The 24,365-nt window shown below is 35.2% G+C and overlaps 1 protein-coding gene across 1 annotated transcript in view; it reads right to left on the bottom strand.

Moving 5' to 3' along the window:
• RpL4 (ribosomal protein L4) overlaps nt 1-24,365 on the bottom strand; it is a 77,020-nt gene that overhangs the window by 25,516 nt on the left and 27,139 nt on the right. The window contains exons 3-6 of the mRNA XM_090389389.1: nt 21,333-21,578; nt 16,803-16,927; nt 9,703-9,832; nt 3,183-3,339 (exon numbers count right to left, since the gene is read on the bottom strand). Coding sequence (XP_090245515.1) covers nt 3,183-3,339; nt 9,703-9,832; nt 16,803-16,927; nt 21,333-21,578 — 658 coding nt within the window. The remainder of the gene's footprint in view (nt 1-3,182; nt 3,340-9,702; nt 9,833-16,802; nt 16,928-21,332; nt 21,579-24,365) is intronic.

The following is a 24,365-nucleotide window of genomic DNA, read 5'->3' as shown; positions in this document are numbered from 1 at the left end:
TTATCAGGATTCATGAAGTTTTTTAAATTGTTCAGTGCCCGGGCTCCCCACCCACCACGGAGCCCAAAGGGACACCCACTACCCGGCATGCAATAAATGCGCTCGGGAATGGAACGCCAGGGCTACCCAGACACTATACCCGCACCGCCGCCAGCCTGAATCCTGTCCCTCGGACAGTGAGGGTAGGGGCGTGGGCACTGACACGGTTGACCCTCGCAGGCGAGCCTACTAGCCGATTGATCCTAGCCGGGCCTTCCAGGACCACCCGTCTTGTCGAAGCAGGGGCCAAAGTGGTGTATTGAAGCTGGGCCCCTCAACCACCAGGATCCCCCTTTCCGAATTTCCACGGGTCGCAGCGCACGGCAAACACGCCGGATTCCATTGATGTAAGCCTGGAACCTGGGCTGTGGGCGTTGGATCCCAGTGATGCTAGTCTGGAAGTCCAGCAGCGTCACTGGGAGGTCCCCTCACCACGTACAGGTGCCCACGTCGAGGGGGGGGGGACAAGCAAATACAGAACTGACTTTACATGTACAATCCCATAACCACATACCATACTTTACATGTACAATCCCATAACCTTTAGTAGATTCAGCAATCCCCTTTATTAAATTACAATCTAGTTTTAGAATTTATCAGTATGAAGCCCTTATCATAGAATGGTTTCGACATCAATCTAAACGTATTAAATGCAAAATTACCCTACAACTGTTGGGTCTGGAATCTCACGCACCTGAGATTCCCACGCGCATCAGAGAGCATCACGGGAACTTAGAGTTCTTTTAAATACATGCACTCTCTCTTTCTTCACTAATACCAACTGAAGACATTAATAACGAAAGCCCATTGTTACGGCTATTGGTCTCTTGATTATACTCTCACAGTTCCAATCCCTTTCGACTTTAATTCATGACAACCAAGGATGAAGACGTGCACTTCTATTTCCTTGAGCATATTTTAACTCCGTTCAAAAGTTTAGCTCATCCACATTAAATCCAATTTTTAGTCTATTTCCACCTTATTCACTTTAAGCCCAACTGCAGATTATATTAAGGTAAGTACTGAAAATTAAGCTATTGCTACTATTTATTAAGTTTGGTAGCATATTAACTAGAACTTTTCTAGCTGTAATTCTAAGAATACTGCAGCATTGCATAATTAAGTTTGGGTCACTCTTCTATGGAAAGAATAATGTAAGGTTGCTTCATTCCCAGACATTAACCTTGCCTGTTAAATAGACAACTTTCATGCTAAATTATGAAGTCTTAAATATTAACTTAAAGATTTATGCAGACGAGCCTTTAAAGTGCAGTGTCATGATGTATCAATGAGCTGTATCTATAAATAAAAAGCACTTAATGTACACTCTTTCCAAAATTCCTTGTTAAACAGCTGAAAATTACAATAATAACAAAAGACAGCTAGGCAGCAGATGTTCTTAGAGTTGAGCTATTACATAACAATATATTAATCTTAGAAACAAGATACCTATATTTATAACTTAACCATAAGAGAACATGCAGTAATTTAATGCAATATTTGAAACAGGTTATTTGCACTTGGACGTATTTAATGGGATTTGTCTGAGTAGTCAGGAAAGTCAGGAGTTGATTTTTAAAACGGCAAATACCAAGAATTTGTCAAGAAACGGCAAATACCAAAAGGATGTCAGAAGGATTTTGATGAACCTTGATGCTAAGAAAGCTCCAGGTTCTGATGGTATTTCTCCACATGTTCTCAAAACATGTGCCCCTGAACTTACTCCTGTTCTTTGCTGCCTTTTTTCACTTTCTTATTCCAAAGGTGTTTTCACTTCTGCTTGGAAATTTGCTCATATCCAGCCATTTCCAAAAAAGGTTGACAAATCTCTCCCATCCAATTATCATCCCATTGCAATTACTTCTACTCTTTCTAAAGTAATGGAGAAATCAATTAACCGCCAACTCTTAAACTACCTAGAAACCTCCTGTCTGATCAATGATCGCCAGTATGGATTCCATCAGTGTCGATCCACTGGTGATATTCTGGGTTGTTTTTTTTTTTTTTTTTGATTTGGTAGTTGTTGGCGCATCGGCTTCTGTGGCCATATTGCACCTCCCAAGGTTTTTGCAGTACTTTGATCCAAGCCCGAGGCAGGAATCGAACCCGCGACCTTTGGGTTGCCGGGCAGGTATTTTACCCACTCGGCTAGCCCGGTCGGCTTTCTGGGTTGTATTACACATTTATGGACAAATTCAATGGTAAAGTTCGGTGAAACATAAGCAGTTGCTCTCGACATCTCAAAGCCTTTCGATCGTGTTTTTTATAAAGGTCTTCTAAACAAGCTTCCATCTTATTGTTTGTCAACTGTTTTTTGTAATTAGTTATCCAGTTTTCTCTCTGATTGGTCACTGAGGGTGATGGTAGATGGCTCTGTCTTCAACTTCTCCACTAATGCTGGTGTCCCCCAAGGTTCAGTTCTTTCCCCACCCTTTTCCTCTTGTATATTAATGACCTTCCATTGACTGGCAACCCTATCCATAGTTTTGCCGATGACAGCACATTGCATTCCACTTTCCATTGAGAAACCTTGCTCTGCTCAATCAGCTTCAACTTCTCGAATATCTGCTACCAATTGCTTAAATGCTGATCTCCAAGGTAATTCTCCAGTAGGGCAAAGACAACTTAGTTGATTTCAATCCTTCTAAAACTCAGTCCTGTCTTATATCTTGCAAAAAGGATTCTTCTGCTTCTATGCTTATCTTTGGTGACACTCCGATTTCTAGGCAAGATGATATATCTCTTTTGGGGATTTCCCTGACTTCTAATCTCTCTTGGCACAAGCACACTACAAATATTGCTTCCCCTGAATCTAAAAAACTTGGTTTTCTCTTTTGCTCTCGGCATTACTCTTCTTCCAAACAGCTGTTCACTCTGTACAAATCGCAAATCCGTCCTACCATGGAATATTGTTTCCACATTTGGGGTAGTGCCCCCCCCCCAAAAAAAAACCTCTCCCATGCTTCTAGATTCCATTCAAAAGAGGGCAATTAGGCTAATTAATGATAAAGTCATCATAAAAATTTTATCTATATGCTCATTAACATAGAAAATGACAAAATTTCAATCTTTTCTAGTTAATTTAAATGAAATTAGTTGAAGGCTGAAACCAATTTGAAAATCCATCAAAAACTTATAATTACTTGTAATTTTTTTTCATTACTGATGGTTTGCGCCAAGTGCCATACAAAGCATCCAGTTTACGGAAAGCACCTTCAGTCCATATTACAAAACGTCCAACATGACCACCAGGAGCAAGTCGCAGTAGGTTTAATTTATCCACATTTAGAGTTTCAACACCTGAAAACAGTAACAAGAATCACACATTTAAATAACAATGAATAAAGAAATGAACAATGGAAGCACATACTATTTTTCATTTAAATTATAAATTCATTATACAAGCCCAATAGAAATATATACAATGTTTAGATGTAACATAAGGCCTTAATCTCAGTAGTGTTTCAACTAAATCAGATGAATCAATAGTTGAGCACACAACTAATGTATTACAAAGCGTAATATATTTTACACTTTAGTGTAATACACAACTAATGTATTACACAAAGTGTAATACATTAGTGCCATCAAGTATATCCAGCAACTGAACTATACAAAGGGTACTAGGAAAGTTTTGCAATATGACGCAACAATGAATCACAGGAAGCTGCTTGTTGCTGCATGTTGAGACATGTTCATACGTGCATAGTAGCCGCCGCGCCAAGTCGATGGGCTCAGTTATTCATTAGTAGTGAGAGTGTAAAGTGCTTGCGATGGCATCGTGGTCACGAAATGAGATAAGGACAGTTTTGTGGTATAATTTCGTGCGTGTTTTAACCATAGACCAGTGCTTAGAAGAAATGACTCTTGCACTAGATGATGATTGTCCACATCGTACAACGATATTCAGGTGGTATAGAGAATTCCAAAGGGGAAATTTCACTCTGCAGGATTCTGAGAGGCCGGGAAGGCCACGAACGTCAGTTACGGAGGAAAACGTTACTGCTGTGAGGAAAATGCTTGACGAAAACAGGTGAGTGACCTACCAACAGATAGAGGATACTTTGGGCCTAAATGCACCAGCAATTCGTTCGATTCTGCAAGATCATTTGCACGTGAAGAAACTTTGTTCTCTCTGGGTGCCGCATCAACTGACTGAAGAGCAGATGACACGATGTGTGACTTGGTGCCGGGAGATGTTAAAAAAGTTTGATAAGGGACAATCTCGGTATGTGAACAACATCGTGACAGGTGACGAGACTTGGCTGTACTATTACGATCTGCCGACCAAGGCTCAAAACAAAGTTTGGGTCTTTGATGATGACGACACACCCGTAATTGTCAGAAAATCCTGATCTGTAAAGAAGAAAATGATAGCTGTATTTTTCAAATCGAGTGGAATTGTGGAACGTGTCGTTTTGGACACGCAGAAGACAGTCACAGCTAAGTGGTATACTGAACAATGCCTACCCAAAGTCATTGGATCTATGAAGAACCTGCGGCCAAAGTCAAGAATGGACACCTGGTACCTCCATCACGAAAATGCTCCAGCTCACCGCGCCAAAGCCTGCACCGAATATTTGACGACAGGACTGAAACTTCTCGAGCACTCTCCCTACAGTCCAGACCTTGCTCCCTGCGACTTTGCACTGTTCCCGCATGTGAAAATGAAGCTAAAAGGGAGGCGGTCTTCCAGTGATGAGGACCTTCTACGGGCTTGGGACAACGAGTGTGCTTTACTCCCTAGTGAAACTTGGCAGAACTGGTTTAAAGATTGGTTTTGGAGGATGGAGAGGTGTATTGAATGTAGAGGAAATTACTTTGAAAAAATTAAATAAACAAAGCTGTATTGCAAAACTTTCCTAGTACCCTTTGTATGTGCACTGCAGCACAAATGAATGCAATTGGAAAGCAAGCAGAATTACACAACAGATGTGACTGAATGCACTGCACCAGGTCACTAGTGTTTTGATGCTGTCAACATTACATCCTCAAATATCCTAGACTCTCCTATTGCTGAAGGCAATCTAGTCACACTAGTTCCAACAGGGCAGTAGGTTTATTTGAAATGTTGCAGCTGAATGTTGATAGGTAGAGACTATATAATATTAATTTTTTTGATATCAAGGTGTTGTCACACATATACTCATTATTTTCAAATAAACTCAGTTTATTTGAAAATACAGTCAGTCCTCGTATAACACGTGTTTACATTACACGAATTCAACCATACACGATTTATAAATAGGGGAACGTTATCTTATATAACACGAACCGAATTCGCTTATACACGATTCGCCTTTGTGTTTACAAGAAATGGCAGTCAAACGCGGAATCACCCCAACTGAACGCAACATGATAGGAATGAAGAAGATTCTGAAAATGTATTTATGTGTTTTATATCAGTGAAGGGGAAACACATTTCACCATAATAACGTAAAAACCAACACAATTCCAGCTATCGATATAATCGCAAATGCAATTAGATGGAGTTTACTACCAGTTTATAACAGATTCCACTAGCAGAAACGCAACTGGAAATTGTTTTTATTGTTTTATGGTAGTAACCTCCAAAAATGTGCTTTAGTAAAATGCGAGGTGTTAATTAATAGTGTATCTCGGGCTTTACTGTGTTATTTATTCAGTTGCTACACGCGCGCAGCTTTGTTTATGTGTATCAAGCGTGCCTCCTCGTTTTGTAATTGTGCTTTATTCCCTAAAAATTAGTAAAATACTTAAAAGGTGTGAAAAGGAAGCGTCCTGGCTAAGACACTGCAGATTCAGAGAGAAAAAAAAAAGGAATATCGATAAACAGAGGCGGACTGGATCAAAAATTCTTACCCGGGAAAATTTATAGTGGCCTCATACTACGGTTTATGGCCAAAATCACACCGGCCTCCGGCCCACCGTGGTTTCCCCCGTAAGGCTTATGGCCATTCCGCTTCTGTCAATAGAGAAAAAATATGAAATTGTGAAACGTTTTGAGCGAAATGAAAGACCATGTGATATTGCACGTGCTACAGACCTAAATGAGGCAACGCCGAGAAATTACAAAGAATGCGGAGAAAATAAAAACAACTTTCATAGCGGGAACAACTCAAAGTGTAATTAAAATCCATTAGATTAAGACACAAAGAATTGGAACGGCTGTCATCTCTTTGGATAGAAAATCAAACAAAAAGCAAGTTTGCTTACGATAGAAGCAAAAGCATTAGCAATATTTTATTACGATTTACGTATTATAATTTATACAGTACTTACGTATTATAAAATACGTAAGTATTTTATTACGACTATTTTATTTAATATAATAATTTTTTTACGAATAAAATACGTATTTTATTCGTAAAAAATACTTTTTTAGTATTAAAAAATACTAAAAATACTTTATTATAATATAATATTATTTTTATTACGTATTTTAATCGCTATAAAATACGTAAGTATTTTATAACGATTAAAATTACCCGATTATTTATTGTGTTTGGTAATGTTTTGGTTCCAAATGTGTGTTCAATCTTGGGTGGTCGGCACCTAACCCCACTTTTCCCATAGGGCCTGTTGTTTATATTGCACGATTTTGCATTGCACGAGGGTTTCTAGGAACGCAACTATCGTGCTATACGAGGACAGACTGTATGAGGGGGGGGGGGATCCAAAGAGATTTGTATTCACTCAGAAGTAGTTGTGATAGAAAGAGGAATGTTTTTTTTTGGTTTGATACTTTGAAATCTCTAAAGCAACCACACAAATTTTGGTTTCGATCTGACAATTGAGTTTTTTCTTTGCAGTGCTGAATGAAGTAAAGTGGCACAATGGATAAAGTGGAATACAGATCAGCGATTCAGTTCTTATTTTTGCAAGAGAAAACACCCAAAACAATCCACAAAGAAATGGTTACTGTTTATGGAGAAGACTGCTTACAGTGTGGTTGCTGCATATTGATAGAAATATAAATAATTCAAATGTGGAAGAACCCTCAATGCATGGTGAAGTCCCAGGATGCCCAGCAACTGTTATAACAGAGTTTTTTTTTTTTTTTTTTGATTTGGTAGTTGTTGGTGCATCGGCTTCTGTGGCCATATTGCAACTCCCAAGGTTTTTGCAGTACTTTGATCCAAGCCCGAGGTGGGAATCGAACCTGCGACCTTTGGGTTGCCGGGCAGGTACTTTACCCACTCGGCTATAACAGAGTTTGCAAACCAAATGCTGACAAGGTGATGCTGTCAGTTTTTTTGGGATCAGCATGGTGTAATATTAACAGATTACCTTCAAAAGGGCTGTACTGTGATGGCAAAGTATTATTCGAACCTCCCCATAAAGTCACATGCTGCTATAAAAGAAAAGAGACGGGGAAAGCTGTCAAAAGGTGTGCCCACAAACCTTGTATCCTCAGATTTCTTCCTCTTTCCTGCCCAGTCCTTTCTGAGTCATGGTTTGAAGGACAGTCAGATGACTTCTACAAAACTAGCCTACAGAAGTGTATTGAGAGATGGCAAAAATGTGTTGTTTTGTCTAGTCATTATGTTGATAAAGTATAATACATGATGTTTGTTTCAACCTTCTATCACAACTACTGCAAATCTTTTTTGAGGCCCCCCCCCCCCCATAATTTTTCAATCTCTAATTTCACCCAAGTCCACATCTGGGCAAATTAAGACAAGAGCTAGAAAACTATAAGTAAAAACCTCATGGATCATATATTTAATGTAGGCTAGTAGTCGTGGAACCACTAGCCTAGACAATATTCTTGTCTCTTTTAACTGATATGAGAAAAACATGGTTGCTCAAAGGAATATTTCAACCAGTGGAAAGTTTTTTTTTTTTTTTTAAATTTGTGCATGCAAAAAATGCCAATAACCTGATAAAGTGCAGCTTTATCAAGCAATGGAAACCAAGAGGTGATCTTTATTGTAACCAAGAATATTGCAATATTCCTTTTACATATGGGGTTCACAATCTAGCAAGATGAAAGCAAAAATTGAGCATGAAAATAAATGTATTTCAAAAAGGTCATGACAGTATAACTCCAGCCCTTACCTCATTATAGTTTTCAATATGGTATCAAGACAAAACTATTTTGAACTGATTTTAATTTTGTGCTTAGACTGTTTTGTAACAAAAGCCTCGAATTATTTTCTATTGTATAAGGTGATTAGATCTCTGTGAACAGATCCATCCCTTTCTGAATAGTAATCTCCAACTCACCAGTAGTTTTTTTGCTCTAACATTTTCCTTTACCCAGCCCCACGAAAAGTCCACCAGCATGAAAGTGGGACTCCTGGCTGGGAACTCTCTTAGTCCATGTATACCTATCCATATGCTGGAAAGAGTGATATCCAGCCAGTTGTGCAGAGGAATGAAGGAGTGGAGCTCCGCACACTGCACCATCTTGTACAAAGAGTTGCTGTGAATTTGGGCAGTTTCTTACATCAGGGAAAATGATTGTCTGCAGCATGTGAATATAGCTTTCACCATTCACTGTATCGTGCAAAATTAACAGCAGAAGAGGAAGTCACTTCTGGAAAATACTCGTTCTTCTTTTTCTAGTTAAGAATATGCTCACCTTAACTCTAAATTATTGTATTCACAGTCTCAATTACTTAAAATTATTAAAAAAAAATTAATAATATTAAGCAGTCATTTTCACATCTGCAACATATAGCATTTTACAATGCAGCAAAATAAGAATGCTGTGTTAATTTCCTTTTCTTGATCAATAATGTTATATCCATTATAAAATTGAAATATCATTTTTAATAAATAACTCAATCAATAAATACAGCTATTGCTTGTTTAACATACATTCCACATTAATACCCTTTGTCTGATATCAGAGAAATGTTATATATATACATCTGCAATTATGCATAGTTTCATGTCTCTGGAGCACTATAATATTATCCTTGAAACAACTACTGTAACTGTACACTCCTCTGATCCCTGTGATTGATCCCTATCTGATCTGTATAAACAGAAAATTTATTTGAGATTAAGATAAAATGTGCCTTATAAATCCAAAAGTGAAACTGAAACAAATGTTTTAGCTTTGCTTTTTCGGTAGTTTCAAGTATTGCTATTGTAGTAACACATTTTCAGTCCAATAGTAACTTGTTGAAGTATTTATCATGTGGTCGAGATGTGTGATTGAAAAGAAAGTATGGCATTTATCAGCTGTGAGTTAGAATCAGCTCACTCAGTAATAAGTATGACAGAGAAGGATCAAGTACAAATTATGAAACATGTAAAAATGAGTCTGAGCAGTCAGTGAATTACTCGTGTGCACAATGGTAGCACAATGGAAAAAATGAAAATACTTTTGAAAATATGGCTTGATGAAAAATGTACGCACAAAAAAAATCAAATTATTCATAAACTTTGGGAACATATCTTGGCAAGTCACAAATTTATATGGGAAATTAATGTTCAGTTTAGCATACATTTGGTTAAGATACTGTTTTCCAAGTAAGGTAATGACACTTAGGTAATGTACACACTGTGTACATTACCTAAGTGTCAGACATGCAAAATATATCACACAATGCAGTACAGATTGATAAAAAGAATAATCTGATGGTTTATACAACAGAGAAATGTATACATCAGTCTACATATTTCATAAATGTTATACAAGGAAAAGAATATTTAAAGCATGTATATTACCTGGAATGTTCCTAAATGCACGTGTTAAACCATTATCTTTACGGTACACAATCACAGGACCTAAACGTTGTATTCTTCGCCTATTCCTCATTTTACCTTTGCCAGCTCTGAATCGCTTAGATTTGTATACCTATATAAAGTTAAAAGTCAATCAGGTATAACTCGCACCTATACTGCTTTATTGTAAGTTCAGTAACTAAAAACTGAATATTAGAAATCTGGTTAAAAAAAAAAAATTGCAGAAACAAAGGGCAGAGGGCGACTGTTGCTGGTAATGCATTAGACCAGCGTTTCCCAAACTGTGTTCCATGAGATGTAAACAAGTGTCTGTGAAAAATTGTAATTAATAATTAAAAAAATATATATAATAAATAAATAAATTTTGCATATTTGTAGCACACACCACTTTCGTGTCATTATAATTTACATAATTTTTTTTTTTTGGTTATTAACATACTGGCATAAACTAATAATCAAATAGGCCACGGAACACTTTATTTTGGTGAGCTTTTGCATAGAGAAGTATGCGTAGAGGTAATGACATCTACAAAAAAAGTAGCAATGTAGTGATCTAATATGTCATTCGTATGCAGTTTAGCCTGGAGTACACGGGGTGAAGCAAACTGATATAACTAAACTCACTTCCTTGTATAAAATTTTTTTTTTTGATAATTATCAGTATTTTGACATATTAAAATAAATGACCATGGATTTGTGACTGAAAAAAGGAACTTTAAAAGGAGAAGCAAGTACTTCTAGTATTGTGACTGTGGTGGCTAATGAAAATGACCACAATATTGTCACACTTTAAAGTAAGGACAAAAAATTGCAGCCTTTTGTTCCCCAAAAATCCGAAGTGAAAAAACAGGAACCAACTAATAAAAGACCAAAATGAAAGTATGATGACAGCTATTTGAATTTCAGCTTTACATATATTGGAAATAAAGATGATCCCGATGCACAGTGCGTCATATGCAATAAAATATTAGCAAACACTTTTTTGGCTCCCACTAAACTTTTGTTTCGTAAGTATTCCACAAATATAAGTGTTCCATAAATATATTGTGAGATGAAAAGTGTTCTGCGACTAAAAAAAGTTTGGGAAACACTGCATTGCACATAAACAAAGCCTTGGTACCCACAAATTTTCACAAAACTAAATGATTAAACCAATGTATGTGTGTGTGTAGGGAGGGGGAAGCTTTAATAATTCTTAAAATACACCAGTAATCTTTAAGAAAGCAGTTACTCAAAATTAAGTTACACACGGTACTGGTTCATATATATGAATGTGCCTCATCCTGTCCCAGCACACCGCTGAAGCAATCACATGCCACTAGCAAGAGTAATGCTAACTACTAACATGATATGAAGTCTGCATCCTCTCTGTAGTTCCCGACTTGAATATAATAGAGCTAAAATGTTAAGTTCATTATAGGTGATATTAATAACTAGATCGTAGGTATTATCAGCACTCACCTCATGGTAATCTGCTTAGTTTGATGAAAGTTTCTACATGTACATAGTAGTTATGAAATTTTAAAATTCCGATTAGTAGCTATTTTTAACTTAAAGAAATTATGAATTTAAAAAAAATTAGAAATTACTAAACTATGAGCTTTAAAAATTGTTAAAATTTGCCTAAAAAAGGAAAGTGCACATTCCATTCTATAGTTGTCTAATTAAAATTATGTATTAAAAATAAAATAAAAGTGAGATAAAAGCTAATAGCCATGCACGAGCGACTTTCGGAACCATCTTCAGTTAGCTATAGTGTAAAGAGAAGAACACGCGAAGTAGGTTATATACTGGTTAAGTTCCCAAAATGCATCTCAGTGCACGTGGAAAATTTATATGTGCTAAATTCGAAATAGGGGAAACGTTGGTTGGAATTTTCCTGTTTAATATGTTGAACGATGTGTGGCGCTTAAACCACTCAATGACGAGAGTTTCATTTGGAGCCACACGATGAAGCTTCAAAATGGTTTAAGTATGTTATATACTGGTTAAGTTCCTGAAATGCATCTCAGTGCACGTGGAAACTTTATACGTGCTAAATTCCAAATAAGGGAGAAGTTTGTTGGAATTTTCTTGTTTAACATGTTGAACGATATGTGGCACTTAAACCGCTCAATGAGGAGAGCTTCATTTTGAAGAATTTTATAACTGGAATTTAGTTTAACTACTGTAATAGTCGAATCGATGAGCGGGTTATGATTATAAGATTGAACATGTTGTGTTATTTCTGTACTCGATAAATCAGATTTGAAGCTATTAAAATGATAGTAGGCACGTATTAGAAATTTTTGAAGTCCCAAATTTAGCTGTTGTACTACCAATGTAACATGCTTGACAATCTGATTGATATCTAATCAAATATATAATGTTATTATAATCCTGTGTCACATATTCATATGTTGTCTTGTAGGAATTAAATTTAGAACCTAATTTATTATAAGATGTAAATATTAACTTGATATCTGTATTCTTAAAAACCTGTTGAAGTCGTCTAGTATATTGTTGATGCTATGGAAGGGCGATAAGGGGTTTGTGTATCTTATTCACATGGTTTCTTTTATTAGTTGTAATGGGCATTTCCTGTTGATAAATTTTTAGTGAGGTATTGCAATTCTATGGATAGATCTGTTTGTGTGTGACTATATTTAATAGCATTATGTATCTGATTATCAAGAACTGCTTTTTTGATGTAGAGGACGGTGTGAGCAGTAATGTAAGAACTTACCTGTATGTGTGTTCCTTCTGTATATTTTGGTGCCTAAAAATGTACTGATTTTATATAGTGAGATTTAGAAAATTAATTTTAGTATAGATTTCTACTGCAAGGATAAATTTGAGCTCCTCATGCATTGTATTAAATAAAGTGTCAATTTTATTAAGTAAAGTGTAAAGTGTCAAAAGGAAGTCGACCGTGTATCTCATATACAATTTGATACCTAGAGGAAACGGTTGACGTATTTTTTCTTCAATAGAAGCAAGGTAGATTTCGGATAAAGGGGCAAAGATATCAAGGCCCACAGGAAGGCCAAAAATTTGTTCATAGATTTTATTTTGAAATCTAAACTGCTTGGCATTAAGTAACAGTGACGTGAGCTCTAAAATGTCATTAATATTTAAGTCAGTACGTTTTGTCAAAGTGTCGTCTTTAATTAATAGTTCTTTAAGAGCTAGTAGCATGGTTTCAATGTGCACGTTTGTATATAGGGAGATGAAGTGGAAGGATGCGAGAATATCATTTTCAATATGGTCACGGAAGTTATACGTTCGTGTGCATGCTTAGTATTGTAAACCCCGAACCGAGAAAATCTCATTAAAGGTGAAATAATTTTGATGAGGAATATGGATAGATTAGCATCAGCGGACTGTTTAAAGGAAACAATAGGTCTCAAAGGATAATCTTGTTTATGGAGTTTAACTATTCCAAAAATATGTGGAAGAATATTACTGCATATACTTATTTGTTGGAGGGTGTGTAAATTAATTTGTTTGTTGGCTCTGAGTTTCCTTAGGATCCCACCAAGTTTATTTTTAAGTTTGTTAATGTTAAACGTGTTGTAAACTCTGTATGTCGCTGAATCTGACAGGATGTGTAACATTTTCTCTATATATGTATTTTTGTCCACGATTGCGATGGTGTCGCCTTTTGTATTATATTGTTCGGATTTTTCATGAAGTCTTGTGTGTGGGTTAATTGTTGTTGGTGAATATTAAGTTTACTAGTTAATTGGGAGTTAAAAACAGCATTGGTTTCATGTATGATACAATATTTATCTGGTTGGTTATCAAGCTTAGTTTGTATTTCAATCATGGCATCTTTAACTGGACAGTGATTGCTGTTAATGGTAAAATCAAATCCATATTCTAAACTAGAAAGTTCATTAGGGGAAAATGTTTGTGTAGAAATGTTAACAACCGAGTTGTTTGGGATTTTTTTCTATCTTCTGGTGAGTATATCCCATTTCTTGGTGTGCTTTTGTGTAATGTGACTTAGAGTTGCCCGAATCCGTGTGTTGTTCTGGTCCATGTACCAAGTTGTGGGGGGTTAGTTTTAGGCATCAAAATATAAAGAACACACATACAGGTAAGTTCTTACTTTACTACTCACACCATTCTCTATACATAAAAAAAAAAAAAAAAACAGTTCTTTATAATCAGATACACAATGCTATTAAATATAGTCACACACAAACAGATCTACCCGTAGAATTGCAATACCTCACTAAAAAATTTATCGACGGGAAATACCCATTACAACTAATAAAAGAAACCATTACTAAAGTCCATAATAGTATTAATAACCCTAACAACATTAATAACCATGTGAATAAGATACATAAATCCCTTATCATCCTTCCATACTATCAACAATATGCTAGACGACTTCAACAGGTTTTTAAGAATACAGATATCAAGTTAATATTTACATTTTATAATAAATTACATTCTAAATTTAATTCATACAAGACAACATATGAATATGTGACACAAGATTATAATAACATATATTTGATTAGATGTCAATCAGATTGTCAAGCATGTTACATTGGTAGTACTACAGCTAAATTTGGGACTTCAAAAAATTCTAACACACGTGCCTACTACCATTTTAATAGCTTCAAATCTAATTTATCGGGTACAGAACTAACACAACATGTTCAATCTTATAATCATACCCCGCTCATCGATTTGGCTATTACAGTAGTTAAACTAAATTCCAGTTATATGCATTTCGGGAACTTAACCAGTATATAACATATTTTGCGTGTTCTTCTCTTTCCACTATAGCTAACTGAAGACGGTTTCGAAAGTCACTCGTGCGCGGCTATTAGCTTTTATCTCACTTTTATTTTATTTTTAATACATAATTTTAATTAGACAACTATAGAATGGAATGTGCACTTTCCTTATTTAGGCAAATTTTAACAATTTATAAAGTTCAATTTAGTAATTTCTAATTTTTTTTAAATTCACAATTTCTTTAAGTTAAAAATAGCTACTAATCGGAATTTTAAAATTTCATAACTACTATGTACGTGTTGAAACTTTCAAACTAAGCAGATTACTATGAGGTGAGTGCTGATAATTAAGCTGAGCTATACCTACGATCTAGTTGTTACATCACAGCACATAAGGATTCCTTAATATATCATCAGGGTAATCTTAATATAATGGTGACAGTATATGAAAAGTAACAAGAATTCACTCAATATTGATCCTAAGAGGATCAACATTGAGTGAATTCTTGTGTATAATCTTCATGACAAAAACAGTCCATAAAGTTAAGTGAATTTTTTTTGATTAGAGCCACACAATAAACATGTTCCAACCTTTATTGCATAAATTCTGATTTAGAGAAAATAAATAAAAATACCCTCACAAGACGATCAGAAACACTAACCTTTGACGCAGTGGGAATTTTAAACTGGACCAACATAAGACCAGGACAGATTCATTTAAGGTTTTTGAAATGCCTGATGCATGTTGAATGTGCAGGCAAGTTTCCAAATGTTCCTAGGTTTGATATAGAGCACTGCTCCACAAGAGAATATAAGGAAGAGATTTCACATTCTCTTGTGTGATGACAGCCTCTGAGTACTGAAACGTCAGATATCCCCCATCAAGTGGGTTGAAGTCCAGAGATTGTAGCAATCCTGATGCAATGACAATACTAATAATGTCTGTTTAACCATGCTTTTGCTTGTCAGTTGAACTATGGTAGTGTTACACTATTATAGACCATTGACAGCACAAACACCAAATGGCTCGTCTTCCATAATGAACAATTACATTCATAGAAATGTCTAAATATCAAAGAATTCTAATTGCAATAATCCAGTCAGATCTATGTAACATATACCCCGAACAAAAATGTCTATAGTCCCTTTTTTTTTTTTTTTTTTTTTTTTGATTTGGTAGTTGTTGGCGGCTTCTGTGGCCATATTGCACCTCCCAAGGTTTTTGCAGTACTTTGATCCAAGCTCGAGGCGGGAATCGAACCCACGACCTTTGGGTTGCCGGGCAGGTACTTTACCCACTCGGCTGTCTATAGTCTGTTTGGTATTACGAAGCACGATTGCTGTAATCTGCAACAAACATGCAACCCTTGTTCACAAAATAAAAAATAAACCAGGGCTTCATTGTCCCAGAAAGTGCCATTGATCCCGCCCCCCTCCCACTTCTCTAGAATTATACTTCACAAAACCCATACATGGTGGATATCAGCATATTCTGCCAGTATAAACACTTCATGCTTCACTATTTTTGCTATTATGGTTGTCTTTATTATCCTTGCCCATCATGACACACAGGTTAGTAAATACCCTATTTCACAGAATACTGCTGTATGCAAGTGTCTTACTGCTTTCTTGGGCATTATTCATAGTGACGAAGACCATCAGCCTCTTTTTCATTTGTTTTGTGTACCTTGAAAATAATATAAAAAAATAAAATTAAATTAAATAAATAAAATACCAGAATCAGAAAAATCAAATGCTCTAACCAAAAAACATCTATAGACTTTGATTTATTTTATCATGATTGCCCACAGAACCATTCCTTTGAACAAATAAAATATGCCGACCACTAAAATTTCAGTATAAAGATAGGTAAAGATCTTTAGGATTATTTTATATAAATATATTAAAGTAATTATCAGACTATTTAATATATTTACGACACCAGAAACATTCTTTTGCTATAATAGCATCATTTCCTACCCTTCACCTTCCAAGTTGCCTTCATACTGCATTACCAAATAATTTTCTATATATATAAAACAACAAAAAAAAGAAAGCAAGGTGCTTGGCTATCCTCAATAAAGATATAAACTTTAAAAACAAAATAATACTTTAAAATAAAACCCAAATATAATGCTTTAAATTGAAATCATTCATTTTAAAGAATATTTTAACAATTTTTTTTATTTTCTTATTTTCCACAAGTTCTTCACTATTCAAACCAAGTTATAAATTTCTTAAGCAAGGCAAAAAAATTCACCTACCTACCCCAACACTTAAACTTTAATATTAGCATAAGTTGTATCCTGAATGTAAAATTCCTGCTTATTTTAAATATTTAATTACCTTTTTAATATCATTCCAAACTTTAAGTTTTCTAAGAAAATGAACAGCCTGTTTAGTTTTAGTCAATTCTTGAATCTTGTCTGTAATCACAAGAGGTACTTCTGGAATTTCTTCAATTTTATGTCCTAATAAATACCATTAAAAAATATATATAAAAATCATAAGGCAAATAAGAATAACTACAGAAATACACCACAAACTAGAACTGAACTCCAAATCAATGAGGGACTTGCACTGCACCTTTGGCAGCTATGTGTGGGTTGCATTATAAAAATTTGATTTTTCCACCATGCCAACACAAATATCTGGCCTGCAATAATTAGATTTATGAATCACAAGCACAATAATAGGAATAATAAGGCTGAAAACCATTCATTTACATTTGATATACTATAATGTTACATACCAGACTTAGAAAAATGAATGAATTTGCTTCTAACAAAAAGTTAAAATTAACTTTTTAAAATAAAAAGTTAAGTTAAAAAGTTAATACATTTAGCAAACACTTTTTATAAATTGTGTTCACCATGATTTTGCTGCCCTTTTTAAAGCAGAGGAAAGCATTAACATACACAACACATTTTGGAAAATGGAAGAGTACTCCTGTAGGACACACACACACACACACACACACACCGGCTTCTGTGACCATATTGCACCTCCCAAGGTTTTTGCATTTTCTACTCTGATCCAAGCCTGAGGCGGGATTTGAACCCGCAACCTTTGGGTTGCCAGGCTGCACTTTACCCACCTGGCTAGCCCGGTCGGCAGATAGTTCTGTCACCAACCATTCATTTCAATGCTTACACATATATAAAGAAGCATTTCCCAACCTTTATGACAGAATGGCTCACATCATAAAACATGGAAAACAAAGGATCATGTACTAAGAGACAAAGTCTATTAAGGTTACAGAAACCTACAGCAATCCCAGTGCTATGTATGAGCTGAGAACACCCAAACATCTTTCATCTTCTCAACCTCCAACCTATGCACAGTTCTAAGTACTATAAGTAGTGTTCGGGGTTTTCATATAAAAAAAAATCGTGAAGATGCACGCTGCAATAGCAGACTAACAATAGTCATGATCAAGAAACTGACCTCAAGATTTAAATTATACAAATCAGCAAAGTGGATTCCATGAACATTGACAATATGTAATATAATATGACACCTTCCAAAGCATAACTCTCTTACCCACTGTACATATTTATGTATTATGAGTACGGCTTGCATGGATTATACTTTTCATTTTTATAAGCATAAAAAATAAACAAAACTGCTGATATGTACTGATGTTTCATGAAATTTCTACTTTTTCTACTAATAAATAAATTTCTATTTATTCATTCACATTAAAATATTATGGTAACATTTTCTCTAGCTGCTCTAGCATTTTAAAATAAGCTTTATCATGGTTCCCCCTTCCCCAAGTGCCATCACAGGCTGTTACAGATTGAATAAGGATATCCGTCAATGCTTTGCTACCATACAGTTGCCATTAAGTCGACTAAAAATCTTTTCTTCTGTTGTTTTGGAGCATACAGGGTCTTCGTTTGCTCTCTTATCTTTTCTTCTGTTAATTTTCATTTATACTCCATGTTGGTATTTCTCTCTTTCTCCTTGAAGGGACAGTAGAAGACCTGTTTTGAATTCAGTAAATTATTTAGAGCAGTAGTCATCAACTTTTTTTTTATAGTGGGTCAGTCTTTGTCATCTAATGGGTCAGTATTAAAATTTAAACAAATTTTTATCTGTACAGTTAACAATCCTTATATTATATTATTGAAGTTGATTATAAAAAACAAATTAGTTTTTTATATGGGTAAATTATCTAATAAAATTTAGAAAAAAAAAAGCATCATCTAATGCATACAAATTTGCAAACTACTATAACAATATAATGTTACATAATTTGATTTTTAGAAAGAAACTAAAATTTCTCAAGTGGGTCAACAAATAGTGACCTGCAGGTCATAAGGTTGGGGGACCAGTGATTTAGAGTATAAATAAAATAGCCTACTATGCAAGTGTGCGAATTGTTTTTCAATTTTACTTTCTATTTAAACCAGATATAATGCAACTCAGCTATATGCTAAGAGATAATAGTGTATGAAATAGTAATGTAAATGTGTGCATGCGTGTGCTTTATACTTCACTGCTTGTTACATTCCTTTCTGTTTTATTAGATAGTATGAACCAGAGCTGTGTAATGCTCAATACATTCTACGTTGATATCAATATTTGTAAAATAATAAGAAGTTTACCTCAATATACTACATAGAACACTTCCGTATGACACTTCCCAGAAATTAAAATGAAAAACTTACATTAGAGTAACAATTAATTTAAAAAAATAATTAAAAATCAATTCAACGCAATTAAAAAACGATTTTCCTCCCCGAAGCTGACAATGCTTTTCGACCGTATGTCGTGATCACAGGAATGAAAATTACCAAATAGGGGTGAGTATGAAACTCAAATAGGGATTATTTGTCTTCACACATGCGCTTTTACGCCCATGAATTGGAGATGAGATATGGACGACGAACACTAACAGAATTTTTGTGTAATTTCATTTCTACGGTTTCTGCAATTAATAGTCGCATATAATTACGTTGGACACTAAGTATTTTGGCCTCGTTAAATAAAAAAGTATGTTTTTCGTTAACGGTGCAAAAGGCTAATTCTGACGCTGCAGGTTGATTAACATGAATATTCAAAGAAAAACGCATTGAACCTTGGTAAGACGAGTCGCAATCACTGTAAGAAATGTTGTATACCAGGTCGTTAATTTGTGTTGCGAACGAGGGAAGGACTGAGCGATTGTTCGGTATAGTGTGTAATTTTCGTATTGGCTTGGCCACAATTTTAAATTCAGTATCTTTAAAGAATCTGTTAAGCTGTTTGTGCCACTGTTCAATATATGGGACAGAAAAGAAAGCCCAAGAAGTGGGGAGCAATGTGAAGTCCTTGCTGATCTGTTTTTTGGACATTGATGGGATTATCCACAAGGAATTCGTTCCTCCCGGCCACACTGGCAATGCAAAGTTCTACTGCAATGTCCTGAGGCAGTTAAGGGAAGCCGTCATTAGGAAATGTCCAGAGAAGTGGTGCACAAAGAACTGGATCCTTCATCATGATAATGCGTCGGCCCACACACCTCTCGCTCTGGTGCAGTTTCTGGCATCCAAAAATGTGAGAATCGTTCCTACCCCCTTATTCACAGACTTAGCCCCATGCGACTTCTTCCTCTTCTCAAGAATGAAAATAAAGCTGAAGGGTCGCAGATTTGACAGCACAGAGGATATCCAAATCGAATTGCAGGCGGTGCTGAACACTACGATGAAGGACTTTCAGGACACATTCAAATCATGGGAGAAGCACTGGGATTGGTGTTTATGCTCTCAATGGGACTACCTCAAAGGTGATAGTAATGAATAAGACCCAGGGCGAGTCTATTTTATAAATACATTTTGGGAACTTTTGGTTAGCACCTCATATATACAAGCAGGAATATGTGCAATGAAATTGAGTTTTTGCACATAACAATTTTATCAATTCTAAAATCAAAGTGGCTTAACAGTTTTACATTTATATTTTATTAAACCATTTTTAAAAAAAATAATAAATAAAAGTTACTGATTATGTCAGCTCCATAGGATATAAGCAAAAATATGTCGATTTGAAATGCGATTTTGAACTTTCATACTCTTAATAGTTTTCTGCAATGGAAAATGGAAGAAACTATTAGCTTCATGTTGTTTATATTTTATGGCTGTAACCTTTTTTTTTTGGCCTTCAACAGAAGTAAGATTTTTATTCTTTAAAAATGTTTAAAATGCACAGCATTTTTTAAATATTAATTTTCCTATTAAAAAAATAAAAATTTAGATACAGTAAGGAAATCTTAAGTAAAGATATACTAATATAGTGCAAGCAGATTCAAAGCCCAAAAATCTTTTCCACAAATAAAAAACAGTTTGCCACCTGTCAGATGCAGTGCAAGCCCACATTCCAACAAACTGGGATGCAACCACTGATATAGAAAAATTCTTTCACTTCATTAAGGAGGCTGAAACTTTCCTACCATTTTCACCTCGGTTCAATGACCTATTCCTCCATAAAATTTGAACAAACCATTGGTTGATCTTATAGAATTTACCATATTTGTCCTAATATAAGCCATTGCCACCGACAACTGACTTTTAAAAGCAGTGTAGCTTGGAGACAGGAGGGGATTTGGATTATCTAGATCCATTACAGGTAGAATGTCCCAGCGATTGCTGGTTTGCCTGTTTTTCGGACAATAAATTTTTTATAGCATTTAATAAATATTTAAATTAAAAACAAGCATTCTTTTATGGCAACCCAACGTTTCTGAACTCTGTCAATCATGACTTCCAATTAATTACTTAAAAATAGCAGCGTTCAACAAATATATATTTGTCAGTGGTTACTAAAGCATGCAACTTTTATATTAACTACAATTTATACAGTATTCCTAAGGAAATTATAAAAACCAAATACCTTTTGACATTACAAGTGCTGGTATACCAGTTGCTGCAATAGCAGAGCAAACAGCATAACGACGCTGATTGATATTAATTTTACGGTGCCATCTGCGCCAGGTCTTGGTTGGAGCAAACATTCGACCTCCACGACACATATTGCCAAAGGCACCCTGTCCAGAACGGTGAGTACCACCACCTCTAACACGAGGAATACGAGCGACAGCTCTTCCGGTTCCCCAGGATTCTGCTGATGTCTGATGGCCTACAAAGAAAGTGTAACTATTATGAACTTAATGTGTTATTTCCAACAGTTTTGTGGACCAGATCCACTCTTCAGAATTGCAGAAACTTAAATGTTTATATAGCTTTGCATCTTTTCCCCCCAAATGTAAGTCATATCACTACATCTTACATCTTAACACTTAATAAAGCGAATCCCTCTTCTTGTTAGATGTTAGAATTGAAGGCATTACTAGATGCCATCACTTAACAGGACAAATAACAATTACATTGATATTATTTACAAATACAAGTGTTCCAATAAAGGATAAAAATATTTTTACAAATAAATCAACTCTCAAGGTGAAGAAAAATCATTGATAAATGAGCAAGAAAAGTGTAATCAGAATTATAATCCATTTCCTTTAGTAATTCCAAACAGAAGGCTCTAGCATTACAGGAAAAGACTTGTTTGTTTGTTGTTCTTTGGTTTTTTTTTTTTTTTTAGGAGCATTAGCAACTAAGGTCCTATTGCTCTGGGGATATGCGGTGGTCATTCCCTGACCTTTCCGCATCCTCTGTATTTGGCGTTCACGGGCTCGAACCCTGGTCCAATCAAGAAGCGTGTGCTACGCACTGCTCCTCCTGCCTACCTGGCTACGGAGACGCCTGGAAAAGACTTGTTCCAAAGAACAGAAGTAGAAGGTACAAATGAAGGAGAATTTGTTTGGCAATGTTGGAGTTGAACATGAATGTTTGTTGGCTAGCTGATGCATGTTCTTGCAGGAAAGAAGTGAAACTGTAAACCCCAATTCAGGATAAAGCGTGGAGTGTGTTTATAAAAGAGGTATTATTACTTAACCTAATTTCTCTTTTGAATAGTCTACTGCTTGATCATTAATCTATAATTGAAAATTCTACTGTTTTTGTATTCTACAGTTTACAAATATTAATTTCCATTCTCAGAGCTCTTATTACCATTACAATACTATATACAAATAAGTGTGAATTGAACTATTAATATATTATAAGAGTGATAATAGCATGACAATACCCGTAAGGTATGTTGTGATGAGCTATTCCAGCTGAACAAATCTCTCAGCTGTAGCTGAGAGAGAAAGAGAGGATCAACTATTATTGAATACAATGTACACCAACTGGAATCACCGAGGTGTAACAGTGGCACATAAGCATCAATGGACAGGAGGCAAAACTTGTGGTCCTAATTATTTTGTTTGTCCTTAATTCTCCATAAATTTGCAGCAAAGGAATAAAAAATTCTATAGTTAATATTAGATCCATTAGTTTCCATGTTTGAAAAACTGTAACCAGAGCCTGCATTTCCAGAGCTCATAAAAGAATTATGGATTCATTCCTTTTATACAGTTTTCTATTCTTAGCCATGAACAAAGTTAAGCATGCAGTTAATTCCCAGTTCTTTGCCCCATCAAAGAAAAATTTCTCCCCACATTTGAGTCAATTCTCATCCAGCCACTGACTGGTAACATCTTTCCCAATTGATGGTTCATAAGCTGCACCACTCTTTTGATGTAATTTTAAAACTCAAAGGGAGAGGAGCATAATGTAAGAATTTGACCCATAAAAATCTGCTGATCATTTAATTAGAACTGTTTAAAGTTAGTTTAGCAGTTCATGTACAACAAGCCTCATGCAATATGCTGTCTCATATAGCACCTAAAAAGTTTAATTTAAACGGACACTAATATCAATAAAAACCAGGAGCATTAATGTTTATAATATTTTAATATAACTTTAAAAGAATATAGTAAAGCAGTAAGCATTTTAACATGTTCATGCCAGGCTTTACATCACACATGCTCAGCCAGATACTACCACTGATAAAATGGCACATTTGATATTATGATCAGTTCTCTCACACCGTTCAGAAAGTAAAAGGAAAATTTCAGAAGTTGTTTCTTGCAATATGTAGTGATGAATAATTAGAGAATTTATATCAAAAACTGTAGCAATCCACCAGTGAACACTCTGCCTGATGTCACTGATATAATAAGCAAGAGAGTGATCTCCCAGTGTCTGCTTATCTTTTATGTGCTGCATAAACAATATGAAAATATGATAAATATTTTTAGGAAAACATGATATGTGTTAATTTTTTGCACAATAAGAAGATATAAAAAAGCAATTTAGTAATCTATAAAAGTTATGTTCAATCAGGGCAGATACCTGTACACAAGAACAATCTTTGAAAGAAAATAATAACTGTCCCCATGTAATAATTCAATATTTCTATCAAATACAGTTGATATAAAATGTGCAGGATGATGCCACTGAATTTTCCAATCAATACTCATATACCAAATACAACTTGTTATAAGATAGGAAATGTAATGACAGCTTGCAAACAAACTAAATTATATTTTAGTATGGTCCTGTAGACTCCTAGAAACTGCTCAACTTGTGCCAGCTCAGCCACATATCTATACAAAAATATCTCCAGAACCAAAAATGCACTCACACGATTGTGAATACGATTGTGCCTTTAGAATATAGCACTTTGAGTATATCAACAGCTACATATGAAAAGGAAAGGAACAATGCAGATTCTCGGCCACATTTAGCACCTGGCCAATAATAATAAAAAAAAATAATAAAAAAAAGTCACTCACGGCAATTTTGAACTCTCACCCTGAAAATAAACAACTCTGAACCCTACTAGCTTATCAAAGCCTTGTACTCAGATCTACTAAAACGTAACTGGCCAATAAGATCGCTCAGAGTATGCAGGAAACCCTTTCCCCAAACCAATCACATATATTTGTCAGGAGAATATGGGAAAGCATGTCACTTA

This window comes from Mastigoproctus giganteus, unplaced genomic scaffold (genome assembly GCF_048544385.1).
Source record: "Mastigoproctus giganteus isolate SK-2022 unplaced genomic scaffold, ASM4854438v1 scaffold_15, whole genome shotgun sequence".
NCBI lineage: Eukaryota > Metazoa > Arthropoda > Arachnida > Uropygi > Thelyphonidae > Mastigoproctus > Mastigoproctus giganteus.
Note: the sequence above shows the minus strand (reverse complement) of the source record. Positions and strands in the feature narration are given on the sequence as shown.